General features: G+C 32.7%; 2 protein-coding genes across 2 annotated transcripts in view; both read left to right on the top strand.

Annotated features, from left to right (window-relative positions):
* The first annotated feature begins 10,550 nt into the window (after positions 1-10,550).
* On the top strand, positions 10,551-15,374 carry LOC21388793 (agmatine deiminase). Its single transcript, XM_010100726.2, has 10 exons — positions 10,551-10,637; positions 11,376-11,489; positions 11,593-11,682; positions 11,780-11,864; positions 12,404-12,459; positions 12,622-12,700; positions 13,232-13,366; positions 13,562-13,794; positions 14,095-14,253; positions 15,193-15,374. Exons 1-10 carry the CDS (start codon positions 10,551-10,553, stop codon positions 15,280-15,282), a joined length of 1,128 nt encoding a protein of 375 aa, XP_010099028.1. The 3' UTR covers positions 15,283-15,374.
* A 1,550-nt stretch (positions 15,375-16,924) lies between these two features.
* LOC21388794 (serine/threonine-protein kinase 16) overlaps positions 16,925-20,090 on the top strand; it is a 4,845-nt gene continuing 1,679 nt past the window's right edge. The window contains exons 1-4 of the mRNA XM_010100727.2: positions 16,925-17,471; positions 18,326-18,468; positions 19,041-19,184; positions 19,861-20,046. Coding sequence (XP_010099029.1) covers positions 17,261-17,471; positions 18,326-18,468; positions 19,041-19,184; positions 19,861-20,046 — 684 coding nt within the window. The 5' untranslated portion in view covers positions 16,925-17,260. The remainder of the gene's footprint in view (positions 17,472-18,325; positions 18,469-19,040; positions 19,185-19,860; positions 20,047-20,090) is intronic.

Genomic DNA, 20,090 nt, shown 5'->3' on the forward strand with positions numbered 1-20,090 from the left:
TGCACCTAAATTTTTAGGTTGCCTACGTATCTCATAGGAAATCAAGTCAATCGTAGTTCTTGAATTTGAATTTGGATTTTGGAAAATTTCCCGATATATGACTATAGGAGGAATTCAAAGATATTTTAAAATTTGATTTGGAATTTTACTTTAAAATTCTATTTGGATTTGAATTCAAAGATATTCTAAGTCTTAGTAATAATTATATGATCGTGATAAGAACGAGAAACCACACACAATGAGTGCATTAAGAATTTATTAAGGGGTATTAGAAATCTCATGCTATAAGGTGTATATAAGATTTATCTTCGTTGAGAGTGTTAAGGAGTAAATTATAATCTCACACTTTAAAATATATATAAGACTTGATTTAAATGTATCATATCGCACCTTTTGTTTTGTTTTTGTTTTGTTTTTTTTCTCTTTCTTTCACGTTTCCTGCACACACACACATTTTTTGGTTTCCTTCTCACGTTCCCCACAACACCCTTCTATATATATATATATTCTTTCTTTCACTTTTCTTCTGCACACACGGTTTTTACTCTTCTTTCGGGTCCGTTTAGTTCGCTGATTCGAGTTTTTAATTTGAATTGAGATGTGACTTTATGTGAGAGTTTTTTACTGTAACAAAAAAGTTAGATGTGATTATTTGTGAGAATTTTTTACTGTAACAAAACTCAAATTCTAAACTCGAATTAACGAAATGAAGAGTGCCGCTTTCTCCCCCCTCTTCACTGCACACACCTGCACAAAGTCTCCAGCCCCTCGTTTTTCAGGAAAAAAACTTTTCCTCCTGATTCTTCCTTTATATAAAAGAATTTCACAACAGTTTTTTTATCACTATCCCACGTTTTACACATAGCACGTTCTGCACCATCATCTTTTTTTTTAATCACTACTCCACGTTTTGCACACATCACGTTTTGCATCTTCTCTCCACATTTTAAAACGTGTATTTTTTTAATCTCCTTTTTTTCTCTTTTTTATTTTTCATTATTATTTTTTTTTGCCAACCTAAAGTTAGGTCAGCACAAAATTTTATTTTCTCTTCTCATTTTTTTTAATGCCCATTTATGATCCATTTTTTTACCGCAAACAGTCACTATAGCCAATTGGACGCCTCGTGGTACGAGCAAACTTAAGCAATGTTGGGTTGGTGGGACACCACCTTAGGTGTACAGTTCAAAATGTTAGGATTGATAATATGAGTCACAACACGATAATACGATTCGAAAACGATACGAATTTCACAAATTAAGATGGAAAAAAAAATTCAGGTCAGAATTAGGTAGGTTTGAAATTGACAGAAATAACACGAGTCACTTTCAGGTTGGACCCACCTAACCCTAACACGACACGAAATTCGTAAAAACTAAAATATATATATATTTTATTACATATTTTAGATTTTATTATGAATTTGTGATATCATAATAGTTATACTCAAAATTTTATACTATTATTTGCTTAATTTTGATGGATGTTATTGTATTTTAGCTTGTTATGGATTTTAAGTTAATTCTAATATTTAAAAAACTAAATAAAAGTACATAATTTTCGTATCAATTTTGGGTTCACGAGTCTATTTCGTGTCACAGATCATTTTCGTGCTATATCGTGTCAACTTGTACAGTGGTCGTATCGTGTTTATGTTACGATTTTTTAAAAAATTTATGTCACGGGTCGTGTTCAGATTGACTGCAAATTAGAAAAAAAACCATTAAAACACCCTAGCTCAAAAATGCAAAAGAGCAACCCCTATATGACGCATTCTTCTCAACATGATGGTGGGTGATTCGACTTCAAACACAAAGATACTAGAGAAGCCTTGTGGATTTTAAGTTAATTCTAATCTTTAAAAAACTAAATAAAAATACATAATTTTCGTATCAATTTTGGGTTCACGGGTCTATTTCGTGTCACGGATCATTTTCGTACTGTGTCGTGTCAACTTGTACAGTGGTCGTATCGTGTTCGTGTTGCAGTTCTTAAAAAAATTTATATCACGGGTCGTGTTCAGATTGACTGTAAATTAAAAAAAATGATTAAAACACGACATAAACACGATACGTGACACGAATTGCTACCTTTATAGCGTGTGCAACTGGCTCATTGACGTTGGTCATGGCACTCTACATGCGGACATTGTCTTGAGCTCGTGACTCAATGCCGAGCAAGCTTTATGGCTTGGAGGCATGAGAATCTATGGGGTTGTTCTTTTGCAATGAAACTTAGAAAAAGTTTGAACTCGAGTTACAACTTTATTTAAGTTCATGTTCTTTTGTAAAATTTGAGTTTGAACTCAAGTTTGAGGCTAAACTCGAGTTTAAGTTTCTTTTTTAACTCGAGTTCATTAACTCAAACTCAAGTTAATGAACATTATTTTTTCTATTCTTAAAAATGTTATAACTTTTTCGATTTAATTCTGATTGAGATGATTTTTTTTTTCTATGCATTCACAACGAAAAGACGAATAAAACTTCACCCATATACTTTATTAAAATTTTTCATTAAGATTGAGTTTTTATTAAAATATTATCTAAATATAAATTTAAGTTTTGACTCACCTAAACACAAATTCAAATAGATTTTCAATTCAAATCATAACTCAAATGTGCACATCCAAACACAAATTTAAGTTATAATTTCAACTCAAATTATAACTTAAACTCAACTCAAAATTATTACTCGAGTTACTTTAGCTCAAAAATGCAAAAGAGTAACCCCAGTATGACGCATTCTCCTCAACATGATGTGCGTGTGCGGGGCTTGAGCCCAAGCATGCATGGTTCACGATATAGATATAGTGAAGGCGAAAGGCGCGACTCTTATCATGTTTCGCGGCTTGGAGTTGGCGTTGGGAGTCCTTTCGTGAAGCGTCATACGTTTGGTTGGAGGATTCAAACCATGTGATTCGAATCATTTTCGATTTACGTGAATTTTTTGTGAGAGAAAATACTGTAACGAACCATGAATCATGATTCGAATCATGGAACGAATCCCTCCACCAAACAGAGATGTTCCTCAAGTTTAGGGATTTTAAAATTCATTGACTACTACTCTGCCAAGATGTACAAACTTCAGAACCTTCCTCAAAAGAAAGAAAAAAAAAATTCAGATTCTTTTAAATGGTCATTAAATTAATTAACCAAGAAAATCAAGAAAAAGATATCTCAATTTGATACATATATCAGTTTTGGCTTTCGCTTTTATCCACATTAACAAACATTTGTTTCCATTGTCTACATATGAAGATATCGCATGTCAATTTCTATACACAAATTTAAAGCGGGTTGTAGTATTTAAGCTTTATGCTGTTCTCCAACGAACGATCATTTAATTAAGCTTAATATACAGTGATTCTTGATTTTAATTTTTAAAATTTAAATTTTTTATAAGAGAAAAATACTCAATTAAAATCATGAATTTAAATCCATGAAATAAACAACCCTTAAATCTTAACTCCAAACAAGGAAGAACACTAGCCACACGTTGGCTCTGCATAGATTCTTATAGGTGGGCATAGCCGCATAGCTACTCTACTCTGAAAGCCAAAATTGTTGCACAAAATTGATAAGAGCGGTTAATCACTTAATCTATTACTATTTAGACTATAGAGCAAGCCTAAAATAAGTTAGGTAACAAGAGAAACAGCATAAATAACTATCTATTAAGCAAACCTTTTCCTTATTTTCTTTCTTTTGCTGTATTTTTTTTTTTTTTTTTTTACTACCTAACTATCTATCTTACCTAGAGAACTTTAATGAAGCGGGAACATGATAACTTTATAATTTACGTTGTAACTAGTGAACTTCAAACGTTTAAGTTATATAAGTTACAATCTACTAATGAGTTCTAAAAGGAATACAATTAATGATCGACTTGAAAATTCTTTGTTGTTCTGAGTTTGCACTATTTGTCAACTGAGAAGAGGCTATAAATATATATATCCCCTTTCCCCTATCTCTAGTGAGGAGGACTAAAAAATTTTCATGAATTTTACTTGGCAAAACAGAAATAAGAAACTTTTACATATCTAAATGCAAATTTGGACCATCCCAATTATCAAGTTAATCAAATAATAATAATCATTTTTTTTTTTTACTATTTTGCTTCATTAGTTAAAGTTTGGAATGAATGTACTATAGTTTGACAATTTTATTTGGGCCGCTCAGCCAAGTCCACCGGCCTGGATAGACATTTTAGGTCGGGACGGCCAGACCCTAAAGTGAAGATGGTCGGTCCAGCCTAACAGGCCTAGTGTCGGCCTGGCTCATTTAGAAATTTTATAAGGCATTTCAAAAAAAATTTAAAAAGAGGGTGTTTGGGCTATGCCGGCCTTGCTCAAATGAGCTTCCGAGCATGAAACATTGGTCGGGTCAGAAGTTTAGGACCGAGATGGGACGGGCCGGGCAAATAGTCGCATGCCTTAAGCTAGTCCGAACTTGCAGTTCTAATTGAGCATGAGTATGATGACTTTACTAGTGTTGTATGACTTGGTAGAGAAACATGCTCAAAGATATTATATTAGTATTTGTAAGACATGAGAGTAGATTGCAATATTTGAATAGCCTAATACGATAAAGAGTGTGTGAGTAAGCTTATAATGAACAGACAACGATTTGGTGTATCATATGAAATGCTTCCTGCCGATCAAAGAATACAGAAGGATTGCCAAGTGATTTTTGAGTGAACAAGTATGCATGTTTCTTACACACTCTATTTCATTCGTGTCTCTTAATTTAGTGTGATGGCTGTAAGTACTTCTTTGAAGTTGTTTTGGCAATATTGGCCTAAATACTTGGGTGGGATGCGCTATAGAAGCGTAGCATTCCTAGCTCTGCTTTTTATTTATTTTTCACTTTCTTAAGGGCTAGTCTTCTTCAAAATTAGGAATTTGATGACCTTAATTAGTTAGAGTTGGGCTCAAAAGCTTTAGGTTCTAGTTAATTGAATTGCCGCTGCGTAGAGGGACGTTAGTTGAAAAATAAATGTTACTACTAAATAACCAAATGGTAGCACGGGGTGATGCACGAAGGAGCATACTCAATACGCGTGTTGAAACCTATGCTCATTGTGTCAAAATCGTAACATTCATGACACATTTACATAGCGATTTGAGGCCACTGATTCAGATTATACCAAGAAATAAAAATTGATGGGATTGTGTCTCTACCAATATGATTCAATAGAGGTGGCAAAGCTAGGTCGAGCTTATGAGTCATGTTAAGGTGATCAACTTGTTTATTCATTTAGATAGTAAACATCGATTTGGTATTATAAACGTGTCAAAGATACTAATTCAAGTTGACACGGTTAATAATATTGGAGCCCGGTAGAGTTTGGAAAGGATAACGTGTCGGGGTAATGGACATGATAATCTCTTTTTGGCTAGTGATGGTTCTAACATGGCCGGAGTGGTTGTTGATATGTTAAAAATGACTGAGGTAGGACCTCGAATGTGGTTGTGGGGTTAATTAGACTCCAAGAAGATCAAAAGAACATATAGTTTCCAGGACCTCCTCTATTGGCAAAGCACCAAAGAATGACCCGCGCGCGCACAGAAGAACAATCCAAAGGGAACAACATTTCCTGCTAATTATCTTGGAGATGAGATTTTTGAGCTCTGAATCTCTATTTGTGTTAGAAAATTTTGTGGAAATTTTTGTCGTTTGTGTTTTTTGTTTGCTTCCAATTATTGTGAATTTTTTACTGTGATTTTATGGTTGGATCTCCCTTTGTTACTGACAATCAACGATCGGAATTTTTTGTTGTTGGCATTAAATTAACATAAACTTGATTTTATACTTTCTGTGTTTTTTTTTTTTTTTTTTTTTTTTTTTTTTTTTTTTTTTTTTGCATTTGATTTGTAATTTCTGTTTATGGATTTTTTTTTTTCATTTGATAATCTTGACATTCTATAAATAATCTAGTAAATTATATATATATAAAAAAATCTACCAGATTACTTGTCTATTTTTTAAATAAAGAAATAAACCGGTTGATTATAAAAAATAATCTAAAAGATTACTGTCTAGCAACCAAACACAACCCGGATCGGTGATCGAAGATCATCTTCCGAACCAGAGGGACAATTTCGATAAAAATATATTGTTGATCTTTTGACCAGTCCACTTGAAGACACAAATCCCAAAAAGCAATCTTTATTTTATGGTTTTCGTGATTCAAAATAACCATACATTAGTCCATACGGGTGTTAGTCTTAAAAAAATAGCTCTTTAAATTTTAGTTAAATTATAATTAAAAAATTAAAATTTATTACAGTTGAAAGAATAAAATAATATAAAAAATGAAATAGCTAACCACTCTGTATTAGTTTTTTTTAGTTATTGTGAAAGGCATTCTCTAAAATAGCTAATTATTTAGCTAATGGTTAGAGTAGAGAAAATTAAAAAAAAAACTAAATCATTAATTATTTTGGTTAAAAACATAAAATGACTAGTATAGTTGTAGCTGCTCTTATTAGTAGCAATTTGCCACTCTAGAGTGAGCTCTTAACATCCTTAATTCAAATATCTAGTAGAAAGGAGAATTTCCAACTAGTGAAACATACAAGTTTTCTGGGTATTTCATTATTTAAAAAAAATTAAAAACTATCTATAGTATAACACCCTTGATTTAGTTTATAACACCAACAAAATCTTCCTCGCGGATCCAATATACAACCTGTTCAGTTCGCTGATTCGAGTTTTTAATTTGAGTTGATATGTAATTTTATGTGAGGGTTTTTACTGTAGTAAAAAAATTATATGTGACTGTTTCTGAGAATTTTTTACTGTAGCAAAACTCGAATTCTAAACTTAAATTGGTGAAATGAACGGGGCCTAAATATTTTCGTGTCAATCCACGTTGTTGGAACTCACTAATAGTCGTATTGGGGTAATACCAAGGCAAATCCAAAATCCCCAGAATTCTGCCATTTTCCGTCAATCTATATAGCTTTGGGTATGTATTGACACTGAGTGGAGGATGGAGTTTGGAAGAGATTACGGGTTCAATTTTGTATTATATTAAAAAAAAATTATCTTTTTTCCCTCTCTTTTTAGGTTATAAAGTAGGAGCTAACTCTCTTCCACCTTGACGGAGGTGATTTAATCAGGGACCCTTGGATATATAATATGCAAGAACTTTGATCACTTTTTGTAGGAATACACTTACATAGAGCAATTATCACAAATTCACGTTATCCAAGCTGGTAAATGATGAATGAATGCTCTGGTTTAAAGGGAAAAAAAATTGAGCAACGTAGCACAAGCCAAGAAATTTAATTCTTCCATACATTGCGAGATAAAATGTGCTATCTTACATAAATGTCATGTTACGTTTTTTATTTTTATACATGTTATGTTTCCACCGTAACATTTTAAAGTAGGCTTCGTTTGATATAAAGGTTCAAACCAGGGTGATTCTATTTTTAAATTTGAAATCAGAATCATGATTCATGATTTTGGGTCCAAATCATAGTTTTAAAACCAGAACCATAATCAGATATTTGAACCACTCAAAATCAAGGGGTGATTTTAGAATCATAGGTGATTCTTGGTTTAAAACATCACATCATGGTTCAAACATTGAATCAGAGCCATCCAAATCAAACGCTGATTCTGAATAAATCAAATCAGAATCACTTTTTATTTTTTATAAATAAATACTTATTTGAACTAAAATCATAATTTCAAGTTTTAGAACCTTTATACCAAACGCGCTCGTAGATATTTATTTTAATATAATAGTGACGTTGAAAAGTTGTAAGCATAGTATATATATATATATCCATTATTAAGTAGAACAAACATCATATTATAAATGTTTCTAGTTTCATATATGTTACCTGTTTGCTCTCTCTTTAAATATAACTTTGGATGCACAATTGACTTTTTACTCTTTAAAGCGACAATTTTATTACCTTTTTACTCTTTAAAGCGACAATTATATATATAATTTTGGAAGTGCAAGCATTTCCTCAGTTCCGACTCTAAGGTTTGTTTATTTTTTGATTTAAGTCATATTATTATAATATTTTTTCTTATATAAATTTAAATTTAATTTTTTTATTATAGTATTTTTCTCCCACATATACAACTCAAATCATGATTTGAGTTATACAAATAAACATACTCTAAGTAGCCCTAGGTAATCATCCGCGACGTAAATATCATTTTTCTCATAATAAAAATCTAATATCTAGTGGCCTCCCACAAATAAACCCTAATGTTGCTGGATTATTGGTCCCGTCACACGCCAAATTAATCCTGAAAATGATTAATATTTTTCAAGAGTAGAACATAATTGTATGTTTGCAATGATACGTATTTTAAGGACCAGGTGGAGTCAAAAAAATAACTCGGGGGCTAAGGCATATACCAAAAATTTGATAATTTTCACATAAATCAAGTGAGAGATTTCACATATTAGAATTTCACGAGGCGAACTATAAATTTAATCACATTCCAGATACAAAATTAAAAGATAAATTTTCAAATGGAGCGGACGTCTATTCTAAGTTTGCAATAATACGTATTTTAAGGACAAGGGTGGAGTCAAAAAAATAACTCGGGGGCCAAGGTATATACCAAAAATTTGATTATTTTCACATAAATCAAGTGAGAGATTTCACATATTAAAATTTCATAATAATAAAATTTCACGGGGCGAACTATAAATTTAATCACATTTTAGATACAAAATTAAAAGATAAATTTTCAGGTGGAGTGGACGTCTATTCTAAGTTGTATATGGTTCCACCCCTGGTTGAGAGTTAAAATCTAGAAAATTTGAATTACCTATTAGGTGAAGTGATGTAAAAATCTAAGAAGGGATATTTTTTTAATACATATTTGACAATTGAAAAACTGAAATTGACTGTTCGGTTATTTTTTCATGTCTATCTAGAAAATCTCTTTTGTTGTTGTTGTTGTTGTTTTTTTTTTTTTTTTTTTTTTTTTTTTTTTTTTTTTTTTCTCTATTGGTCGTTTCAAGATTGTTTTATCATTTGTGGCTAGAGATGAAAAAATTGGCCATCTGGCCCGGTTTGGTAACCCAAATAGAAATTGGGAGAAAGAAGGAAATATGTTAAGACTTGAGATAAATTAAAATTAATAGGTTAATAGTTTACATAAGTTAATAAATATGCCAACTTACTATTTTTGTCCATAACTTGTCTAGTTATGAACCATAACTTGACAAGTTATTGTCTATAATTCACGGTTTTTGTCCATAACTTGTCTGGCTATGAACCATAACTTGACAAGTTTGTCCATAATTTATTTGGTTATGAACCATAACTTGACATGTTATTGCCTATTAATTTCTATAACTAAAAATTGGCCTATATACTTTCTTAAGCTTTTCATATTGGTATATTTTCTACTATTTCTGATAGAAATTTGTGTATTGGCTATCTGGTCCTAAAAAAGAGAAAATCAGTCTAATGAGACTTATAAAGTATTTTTTAAATAAAAATTTTAAAAAGAGAGCCTTGGGGCTGGCCAGCTTACCCGAATAAGTTTTGGAAAATAGTAAAAAATAGATCAATATAAAAAGTTTAAGAAAGTATATAGATCAATTTTTAGTTATAGAAATTAATAGGCCATAACTTGTCAAGTTATGGTTCATAACCAAATAAATTATGAATAAACTTGTCAAGTTATGGTTCATAACCAGACAAGTTATAGACAATTATGGATAATAAGTTGTTAAGTTATGGTTCATAACCAGACAAGTTATGGACGAAAACAGTAATTTAGTCTATTTATTAACTTATGTAAATTATTAACTTATTAATTTTAATTCATTTCAAGTCTTGACCTATTTTTTTCTTTCTCTCATAAATTTTTAGGTTTAAAATCTCGACCCAGTCCGGTCTGAAAGTTAGAATCGGATCAGACTGAACTCAAGCCAACAGTAACGAAACAGGTTGATTTGGTCTACTCCAAACTTGCACTTCTATCTGTGGCATGTGCGCTCATCCATCTCCCGGACACTTTTGTCTTTACTGCTTTTGTCAGTCAGCAATATTCGGTATGATTGGAAAAATCCATAGAACAAAAATTGACAATTGTGTAATTAATCAGACAAACAGAAAAAAACAGTGCTTAAAATTTCGGACGTATTGCCAAATTATTATTATTTTTTTTTAAAGAAGAGAAATTGATGGCACATAACGCCTTATTTCTGACACAATTCGCTGCCAACGCTGAGTAAGTTTAATTAATTAATGATACCAAGGTTTCAAGGAAAAAAAAAAAAAAATGATACCAAGGAATCTTATTTCCTTTTCTCAATTCATTCACAATAATTCCAGGAATCAGTTCTTCCAGTGGACCCCACTCATGTCTCCCACGTATAAAAAAACCCAAGCTGCCATCTGGTTCGTTCTCGGCTCGCTTGTTCTTGTTCATTTCGACTTACCAAAAGCCTTTACTTTTCTTCTACAAACCCCCCCCCCCCCCCCCCCCCAAAACCACCCCAAAAAATAATAATAATAATAATAAATAATAAATTCTAGAGAGAGAAAGGAACTGGTTATGGATATTGAAGGCACACCGGCTTTCCATGGATACCACATGCCTGCAGAGTGGGAACCCCATTCACAGTGTTGGATTGGTTGGCCTGTGAGTTTGCTTTTCCTTTCCTTCTTTTATTTATTTGTTCAATTTTTTCTTAAGTGGGTAATATGAATTTTCCATGTTTATCGGTTTATTTGATGTAATTGCGTAGTTTAGGATACTGGGTTTTGGGGGAATTTCCTTGAATTTTCTGCATATTTCGTTATGTTTGAGAACTGGGTTTTTTTTTTTCTTTTTTTTTTTTTGTTACAATGTACACGCCAATCTTTTTCTGATTTCGTTTATGATACGCTTTCATGAATTTGCTAATGTTCGGATCTTATATTTTGTTGTTAACTGGAATATTTGCAAAATGATTGTATAAGTGTCTACGAGAGTTGTTACTGGGAATGCAAAAGAAGTTGCACAACAAAAGAGTTTTGAAAAGGACCCTTTTGGAGTTGAAACTCAATCAAGTTATTCGCTTCATTATCTCTGATTAGAAAGTGATTTTCTCTTTCTCTCTCTCTCTAGATACCGTTAATCTTTTTTCATTTTGATCCTTTTATTTTATTTTATTTTATTTTATTTACCCATAGGACTTGAATTTAAGACTCGATACATTGAGTACAACTCACACACCCACGAACACCAATTAAGATAGCCGACCAAAAAAATAAATCTTCTGGCTCATTTGATCCTTGTTATCACCTGGACTTCTTTTGTTCTATATCTATAGTTCTATACTGTTCTTATGAGTATTACTTAGTTTGGTCTGAAATTAAGGTTACTTTTGAGTTATAGGAGCGCCCAGATAACTGGAGAGACAATGCAGTACCTGCTCAAAGTGTATTCGCAAAGGTAGCTTCTGCAATCTCAAAGTTTGAACCTGTAACTGTCTGTGCAAGTGCTACTCAGGTTAGTAGAAATGTTGTAAACGCAGAACATTGAGGTCTTTCACGCGTTACTTAATATCCTTCTCAAAAACTGAGTTTGAAGTTTTATTTCATCACTTAATCAGTGGAGTAATGCGCGGAGTCAGTTACCAAAACATATCAGGGTTGTTGAGATGAGTATGAATGATTCTTGGTTTCGCGATACGGGGTCAACTGTGAGCTTCTGCCTTTTACTTTTTCTTGGCTAATTAGGCTGGTTTTCTCTAGAAATTTACTGTAATGTGATTATTTGTTTCACTTTTTATCTCTCAGTTTGTTGTAAGAAAAGGCGGGTCAAGTTCTTCTGCGTCAAAGCACAAAGTTGCTGGCATTGATTGGAATTTTAATAGTTGGGGAGGTAAGGTTTTAACAAAGTCTAGTTTGTGTGTATTATGAATCAAGTAACGTGTTTTCTACCAGTTTACCATAAAAAATATCAGCCTACTTTAAAGATACTGAAAAACTGGCTAAGTTTTCAGGATGTTCTAAAAGCATTCTAGTGTGTTTTTTTTTTTTTCAATTATGTTATAGTTGGTGACTTTATATGCTAAAGCCTGCAAGTCCAATTCAACTTTAATCCTTTTACCATGATCATTATAGATTCAGTGACATAGAAGCTAAAGCAACAAGTACTGAGATGGTGAAGTTCATAATGTATAATTGGTACTTCAATGTTGGGAAGAAGTCTGCCTTGTATGTTATAATTCTAACGAAGAAATTATCAGCACTCTTTTCCTTTGTTCATTGTTCATAAATGGACCCTGTAAATCTCATATTTGACTGCACAACTGAGAAAATGGTTATGGATTTAAATGATCAGGGATATAGTAGTCTTATAGTCTTGCAGTCGAGTTTCTTTCATGCCCTCTAAATGGAATTACTCGTTGGAATATTTAGGTATTGAAGATGGATGTTACCAAGATTGGAGTCTTGACCTTCTTGTTGCACGGAAGGTTTGTGCAGTACTTGTATAAATGACTCTCTCTCAGTTTTTTTTCCCCCTTGGAAAAATAAATTGGATGTCAGCTTGCTTATTCATAATATATATCTTCTTTTTTTTTTTTTTTTCTGGAGACTGTTCATCTCTTTCTCTAACAGTCATCATTTGCCATTAGATTCTAGGAATTGAGAAGGTCCCGAGATTTCCACAATCTATAATTCTGGAAGGTGGAAGCATCCATGTGGATGGAGAAGGTGAAATTTCTTGTTACTGTAGTAGACAAATCATTGCCTATTCCTTTATGTGTTCACTTCACTTGTGCGTGTTCATATATGCGGTATCTTATTTTTTTATTTGTTGTTTGTAGCAAAACTAAAATACCAAGTGCTAGAAGAAGGCCCCTATAAATGAATATATTTTTATTAGCATTATGGTGTATTACTGTTGTTTACAAGGGGAAATTACAATATTGATCAAAGAGCTGCAACATGATATATCTTAGTGTGGTCTTTTTTGAACATCTTTTCTAAAAGAGTTGCTGAAATGCTCCGTCTCCGGTTTAACCTGTATACAATTGCATTACCATGTCCTAGCAGATTATTGATTTCATTTGGTTAAACTAAAAGGGTCTATCTGTTCTTGATGACTCAACAATTGATATACCAATATTCAGGACCCATTTTTCCTTAGAAGAAAACTAAATTCACATTATTATTCCTGTTTTTTCCCTTATGGTATGCATATGTCAAATGTAATCAGATTTTTTTTTTGCCCCCTCCCTTCAGGAACTTGCCTTACCACTGAGGAGTGCCTTTTGAATAAAAACAGGAATCCACATTTGACCAAGGAACAAATCGAGGAGGTACTGAAGGCATATCTTGGAGTCAGAAAGATTATTTGGTTGCCTCGGGGACTATTTGGTACATAACTCTTCCAGGTTACTTGGTGAAATTTCTTTGTATTTACTTGTGAGATCTGACTTAGTTGTGATGATGCTGCTTATACAGTTTTGATCAATACTTCTCCGAAAACTTTTATGGCTTCATGTATTAAGTTACACCTTTTTTTTTGTGTATTTAACTGAAACTTAAGCTATCTACAAAATTGCGTATCAGGTGATGACGACACTAATGGTCATATTGACAATATGTGCTGTTTTGTAAAGCCTGGAGAGGTTATGTTGTCCTGGACCAATGATGAAACGGATCCTCAGTATGAGCGATCTCTTGAAGCCTTTTCTGTTCTCTCCAATGCTACTGATGCCAGTGGCAGGAAATTTGAAATAATTAAAATCCACGTACCGGGACCGTTATACATGACTGATGAAGAGGCTGCTGGCGTTAAGACGGTAACTATTTCAGAGCCATGATCTCAATTTTCATACCATTGAACAATATAAACCTCTACAAAGTTGATATGCGCTTGAATTTAAATCATGTCCAGTCAGTTATCCTTTTGATAAGTATATTTTAATGTAGTTTGTCAGTCATATTTGCATGCATAGTTTACCACAGAAAAAGTGATGTACCGTTATTAATTTAATCAGTTCTTGTAATGGAAAAAGACTTCTTATTTTAGTCTTCCATTAATGATAGATTATTATGGTTCATTCATTCTTGTCTCTGACCTTTCAATGTATTAACAAAAGGATAATGAAGCTAAACCAAGAGTTGCGGGTACAAGACTTGCAGCTTCATATGTAAATTTCTACATTGCTAATGGAGGAATCATTTTACCACAATTTGGGGACCAGAAATGGGATGACGAAGCAGTTCGTGTCCTGTCTCAAACCTTTCCGAGCCATGAAGTAAGGAAATTCCGCTCTTAATTTGTTTCATTAATCGCCATGTATATCTAGTAGCACAACAAATATTAAGTTTGTAGACGAACTTTGCTGTGTCATAACGAACTTTAGCTAGCTAGTCAATTATTGTAGAAAAAGATGGAGGATTTTGCAATGTCAAAATGCTTATGTTGTGGTAGCTACCAACTGGAGATTAGAGGTCACAGATGTGCATATTTTGAAGTCAACATCCAGGACCAAGTAGCCTAAGACTCTTATCGGGAGGGTACGCTTGTAAAGTTGGACAATTGTGAATGATGTAAACTTTAGCTAGCTAGTCAATTATTGTAGAAAAAGATGGAGGATTTTGCAATGTCAAAATGCTGTGGTAGCTACCAACTGGAGATTAGAGGTCACAGATGTGCATATTTTGAAGTCGACATCCGCGCGGGGGGGGGGGGGGGGGGGTGATCCTGTGTTGTAAAAATGACCAAGTACAATGGTCCAAAAGTTTAAATTGTTCCGAAGCCTGAAAAAGTTAGGAATTGAACTAAGTGCAACCGGTCATTTTTTTCTTTTGAAAGAACAACCGGTCATTTATGATTGGACCTTGTTTTCAATTTTTTAGAAATTGGATAATGGTCAAATCGATCCGGACCGTTGAAATTTTTTGTTGTTGGGCCTCACTTGGCAAAAAGTAGCTTAAATTTTTCAATGATCCAAATCGATTTGACTATTATCCAATGCCTCAAAAATTGGCTGCACGGTACAGTACTTTGCCGATAAGTTAGGACCTCAGTTTTGATGTTACTTGGAAATAAAATGTCTGCGTGCCTCAACTAGAATATTGAAAGACTACATTTTGATGCCATGTAACATGAAATCAACGTACAATGTTATATTGAATTTGATTATGTTCGTCATTCTCTAAATAAACATTTGCATTCCTTGGACTGTTTTCAGGTGGTGAGAATTGAAGGTGCAAGGGAGATAGTTTTAGCGGGTGGAAATATACATTGCATAACTCAGCAACAACCAGCCATTCCAACTTAATGGCACATGTATTATTGGTACTCATAACATTAGCTGAGGCTTGTTCGTTTTGTTGGTTCGAATTGCAATTCAAGTTTTTGTTATGATATTTTCTCTCATAAAAATTCAACTTTAACTTTTTATGCTACATTTCTAATGTTTTAAGTAAAATAAAGAAATGAATTAATAAAATTAAGCCAAAAAAAAAAAGGAAAATCTAAAACTTCAGTTTACATTTTCCATTTGTTTTGCCTGGTCCAGGGACTCCAGAGCATTCAAATTGATTTGCTTGCTTGAATATTAAATGTCCAATTAGTTTAATAAGCTCCGAGTCTTACTCTATTAATCTATTAATGATCTCCATGTGTCATCTTTCCATATCTTCTAGACACATAAAATGCAACAGAGGCCCCACATCAAGTAGTAGTAAATGCTGCATTAACAACTCTGTCTAGCTTTGTTTACTTTTGAGAGAGAGAGGATCAGAGATCTCTAACAAACAATGGGGGATTCTAGTCAAGAAAACCTTTTTTTTTTTTTTTTTTTTTTTTTTTTTTTGGAATCAAGAAAACATTTTCTTGTAGGGTCAATGCTATGCATTGTTATTGATAATTAATATAATTTTTTTCAATCTTTAAAATATTGAATTTTGAACCTAAACCTCAGATATTAGAACTAGGTATAAAATTACCATCAAGCTTGTAATCACATGTCATTGAAAAGGACATTTTAATTTAAATAATTATATTAATTAAAAAGGTATTAATTTACATTTTAATTCAAATAATTATATTAGTTAAAAGGGTATTAATTAAAAATAAATAGTAAAAAGTTTTTCATTAGAATTTTTCCTGTCCCTAGGCTTGTCATGTCTCTTTTGGATCTAAATTAACGTCAATCTTAAAATAATTACTTCTTGCTTTACAGTTTACACGATGGAACCTGAAACAAGATGACATCAATAAATTTTTTAATTAAAAAATAAAAACAACAATTGAATTATTGTAAAATTCCGGCTAAACCGATGCAATTTTAATGTCTATACTCCATATTATTTCAATTTCTTTTCTCAAAGGCGATGACATTTTAGGGACGTTCAATTTTAATAGTGAGAATATTTTTTTCCTAAAAAAAATTACCAAGAAAAAAAGACGATTCATTTAACTTCATTTTCATATTTAAATTTGCTCAACTTTTTAATAATTAAAAAGATACTAAACTAATGATCTAATAATCAGATTCCTCAAGACTATTTATTTTACTAATCTAATCTCGTTATTAATAAATGTAATATTATTTTTTATCATTGTAACGTCGTAATTCATATATATATGTTCATATAATACTCATTTTGTTTAAATGTAACGTTAGCGCCATGTTATATTAAATTTGCTCTAATGATACGAAAAAGCTTAAAATCTGTTATCCCAAAAAAAAAAAAAAAAAAAAACTTACAAGTCTGAAGAAAAAAAGATGTTATATTTGTTGTACCCTAAAGACTTCACCAATATTTTTATATAATTATTAATATTTAGTTATTTACTAAAACACATTATTAACAATTATTTTTGGTAAAAAAAAAAAAAAGATCAGCTATTATTATTGTTCTTTTTTTTATAAAAAAAAAGGCAAACAATTATAATTAATTATTGGCAGTGTTTTGGGCAAATTGAGCGTTACCTTCCCAAAATTCAGGAGGCGATGCATGTAAAAGTGAGTCTGTCGAAAGCACTCCACATCCATGTGTTTGGTTGACATTTTGAGAGATCCAATGACCCAAAAACAATTTCTCTCTTTTTCCCTCTTAACAAAATAGATCCAACCAAACAGTACCCAAAAAAAAAAAAACCAATAATAACATAATCACACTCAAGCTCTCGAAAATTGACGCATGAAATCAGGTCTTCAAAAAATCCCCCATTTTTTGAAAACCTGATTTCGTGTCTTCCATAACCATTCCTTCGTTCTTGTAGAAGAAGAAGAAGAAGAAAGGGGAAAGATGGGGTGCTCGTTTTCAGGGTTGAATGCTCTGTACGACGCCGTTAATGGCGGAGGAGACGTTTGGATCAACGAGAACCGCTTCAGGATCATCAGGCAGCTCGGAGAAGGTGGATTCGCCTATGTCTTTTTGGTCAAAGAGGTCGTCACCGACACTTCCGCTAATGGTGGTGGTCTCGCCAAGAAAGTCAAGGACTCTTCTCATCTCTCTGGTTCGTTCGATCCCTTTCACATTTTTTCAATTTCGTTTTTTTTTTTTTTTTTTTTTGTTAATTTGGTGGGGTTTGTGATCTGGATCGTTTGTGCTTGAATCTGAATTTGTTTTTGCTTTTATTTGTTTTCGATCAATGTGGAGTTTGAAATCTTTAACTGGGATTTCGTGATCTCGGTCGTAATTGTTATGAATCTGAAATGTTTTAGTTTGAATCTATGATATGAGAATTATTTTATTTTTTCCTTTAATTTAGTGATCTGGGTCATGAAGGAAAACTTTAATTTTAAGTCTGAGATGATCGGATTTGATTTTATCAGCTTAGAAGTGATCAATCTTTTCGTTTTTCTTAATGCAATTTCGTCATCTTGTACAATTCTCTCTTATTCATAGGTGGGAAGTAAATAATTTTTCCGATAATATTTGTTGAGTTTCAATTTGCAATGTGGTGATTTTCTGTAATTTAAGTTTCAAAATGTGGCTTTGACAATGAACGTTTGGTGATTTATATGTGTGATCTTCCATTTACAATGTAGCAGTTTCTGCGTAGCTGTTTGAGGACCGTCTTACGTCTATTTTGGTCTCTTTAATTTCTTGTTTCTGTCAATTGATCATGGATGTGAGACAATTGTTTTGGTTCCTTGCTTTATGTGGAATGAACAACTGATCCAAAAGTTTTTCAAGTTAGATTTATATGAGCTATCCCTGAACGACAAAGTTCATTAATTTTTCCTTTAGAAGGGCATATTATTGTTTCTGGGCGTTTTGTTCTCCAGTAGATTGTGCACTTACAATGAAAAAGCTTTTTCTGTAAATTGTGTACTTATGTGTATATGGCTCTTGTTTCTTTTGTAGATGATGGGACTTATGCTATGAAAAAGGTTCTGATTCAGAATAGTGAGCAGTTGGAGTTGGTCAGGGAGGAGATCCATGTTTCATCCCTGTTCTGCCATCCGAATCTGCTTCCACTTCTTGATCATGCCATTATTGCTGTCAAGGTTCTCTTCATCTATATCCTATCAGAAATTTAGAATTCACTTTAAAATTTAAGTTGATAGTATTTAGCTGGTATTTTTGTAGAATTTTCTTGGTATAACTGTTGGTATTGAACTTTCAAAGTTGACCCTAGTCTTTGTTCCTAAACCACAAAAACATGTTTCAGTTATTGGTATTTGACTTCATGGTTATGTTTGTTGATCTGCATTTGTGTGGTTCACATGGTTTGTTCGTATCAATTTTCCCATTTTTAAAACAAATTACCTGATGTTTTTCCTTTCAGAACAAAAAAAGAAAAAATAAATACGACAAGCCACCAATACTTACTTATGCATCGGTTTTAAAGATATTCAATATCCTTTAAATATATTGAACTTGGAAGTTAAGCTTTTTGAGATTTGGTTCTCTAGTCGCTTGAGTAGCAATATCAATATTTAGTTTCTGCAACATACTCTAAATTACAACTGTATTAATTGCGATATAACACTGTATTCGAACCACAAAGAATGGCCAAAGACTTTTGATATCTTTCCATTTGTTGATTTCCAAACTGCAATGTTTCTTCTATTGGCAGGCTACACAAGAAGGATCTTGGAAGCATGAAGCGTACTTGTTATTTCCAGTTCATTTGGATGGAACATTGTTGGACAATGCCAAAACTATGAAAGCTAAAAAGGAGTTCTTCTCTACCTCAGATGTTCTTCATATTTTCCGGCAGGTACATAAAATTTCCCTCTCATAATATATATTATTTGACTATTTCTTTTACTGGAGAAAATGAAACTTTTCCTTCCTTAAAATCATAGAATGCAAACAATGGCAATATCTGTGTTTAGAACATTCATCTCGGAATTACTCTACTACTATCTAATGTGCTTGTACGCTATCAAAAGTTGCCTAGAATGCTATTGTCCCCCATGTCGCTCTCTATTGGGTATTTGTCATCTTCTGCAAGGCAGATATGTTGTCTGAAAAGCATATGGGAAAATGCTGTTTGATTTTACCTGATCTTCTTTCCTTTGTAATTGATTATTCAGCAATGGATTTTAAAGACCCCTTAAAATAGAAATTTTACTTCAAATTCCTCCCCTTGGTCAAGATTGGGGAAACTGTGTAATTTTCCTAATGTACTCTTACTAAACAGTGAACACTAACCAGACATGGTTAAACATTGAGCGATCAAGAACACACCTATATCCATGAATTTTTTAGTTTGGTACTTTAAATTCACATAAATTTAGTGGTTTTTCTTGTGCATTGTTCTGATAAACAAGGTTATACCTGCGTAAGTCAAAAATTATTCATTAGCGTACCTCGTCTGCCATAGTGATGTATGTTGGGGGTGAATTAGTTCTAAGTGTACACAAATTGTAACCTGAAAATCAATTCAACAGCTTTGTGCAGGACTGAAGCACATGCACAATTTAGATCCACCATATGCACATAACGATGTCAAGCCTGGTAATGTCCTTATAACTCATAGAAAAGGACAACCACCACTTGCCATACTGATGGATTTTGGCAGCACTCGACCTGCAAGGAAGCAGATCCGCTCCCGCTCTGAGGCTCTACAATTGCAGGTGCTACTTTAGAATTTTTTTTTTAATTTTTATTTATGCGCCGC

This window comes from Morus notabilis, unplaced genomic scaffold (genome assembly GCF_000414095.1).
Source record: "Morus notabilis unplaced genomic scaffold, ASM41409v2 Scaffold1932, whole genome shotgun sequence".
In the NCBI taxonomy this organism is placed as follows: Eukaryota; Viridiplantae; Streptophyta; class Magnoliopsida; order Rosales; family Moraceae; genus Morus; species Morus notabilis.

Bases quoted from the DNA above. Each gene is read 5' to 3' on its own strand.
- LOC21388793 (XM_010100726.2), top strand. From the start codon at position 10,551: ATGGATATTGAAGGCACACCGGCTTTCCATGGATACCACATGCCTGCA. The intron at 13,367-13,561 runs GTACATAACTCT...ATTGCGTATCAG, and splicing joins GTTGCCTCGGGGACTATTTG to GTGATGACGACACTAATGGT. The intron at 14,254-15,192 runs GTAAGGAAATTC...GACTGTTTTCAG, and splicing joins AAACCTTTCCGAGCCATGAA to GTGGTGAGAATTGAAGGTGC.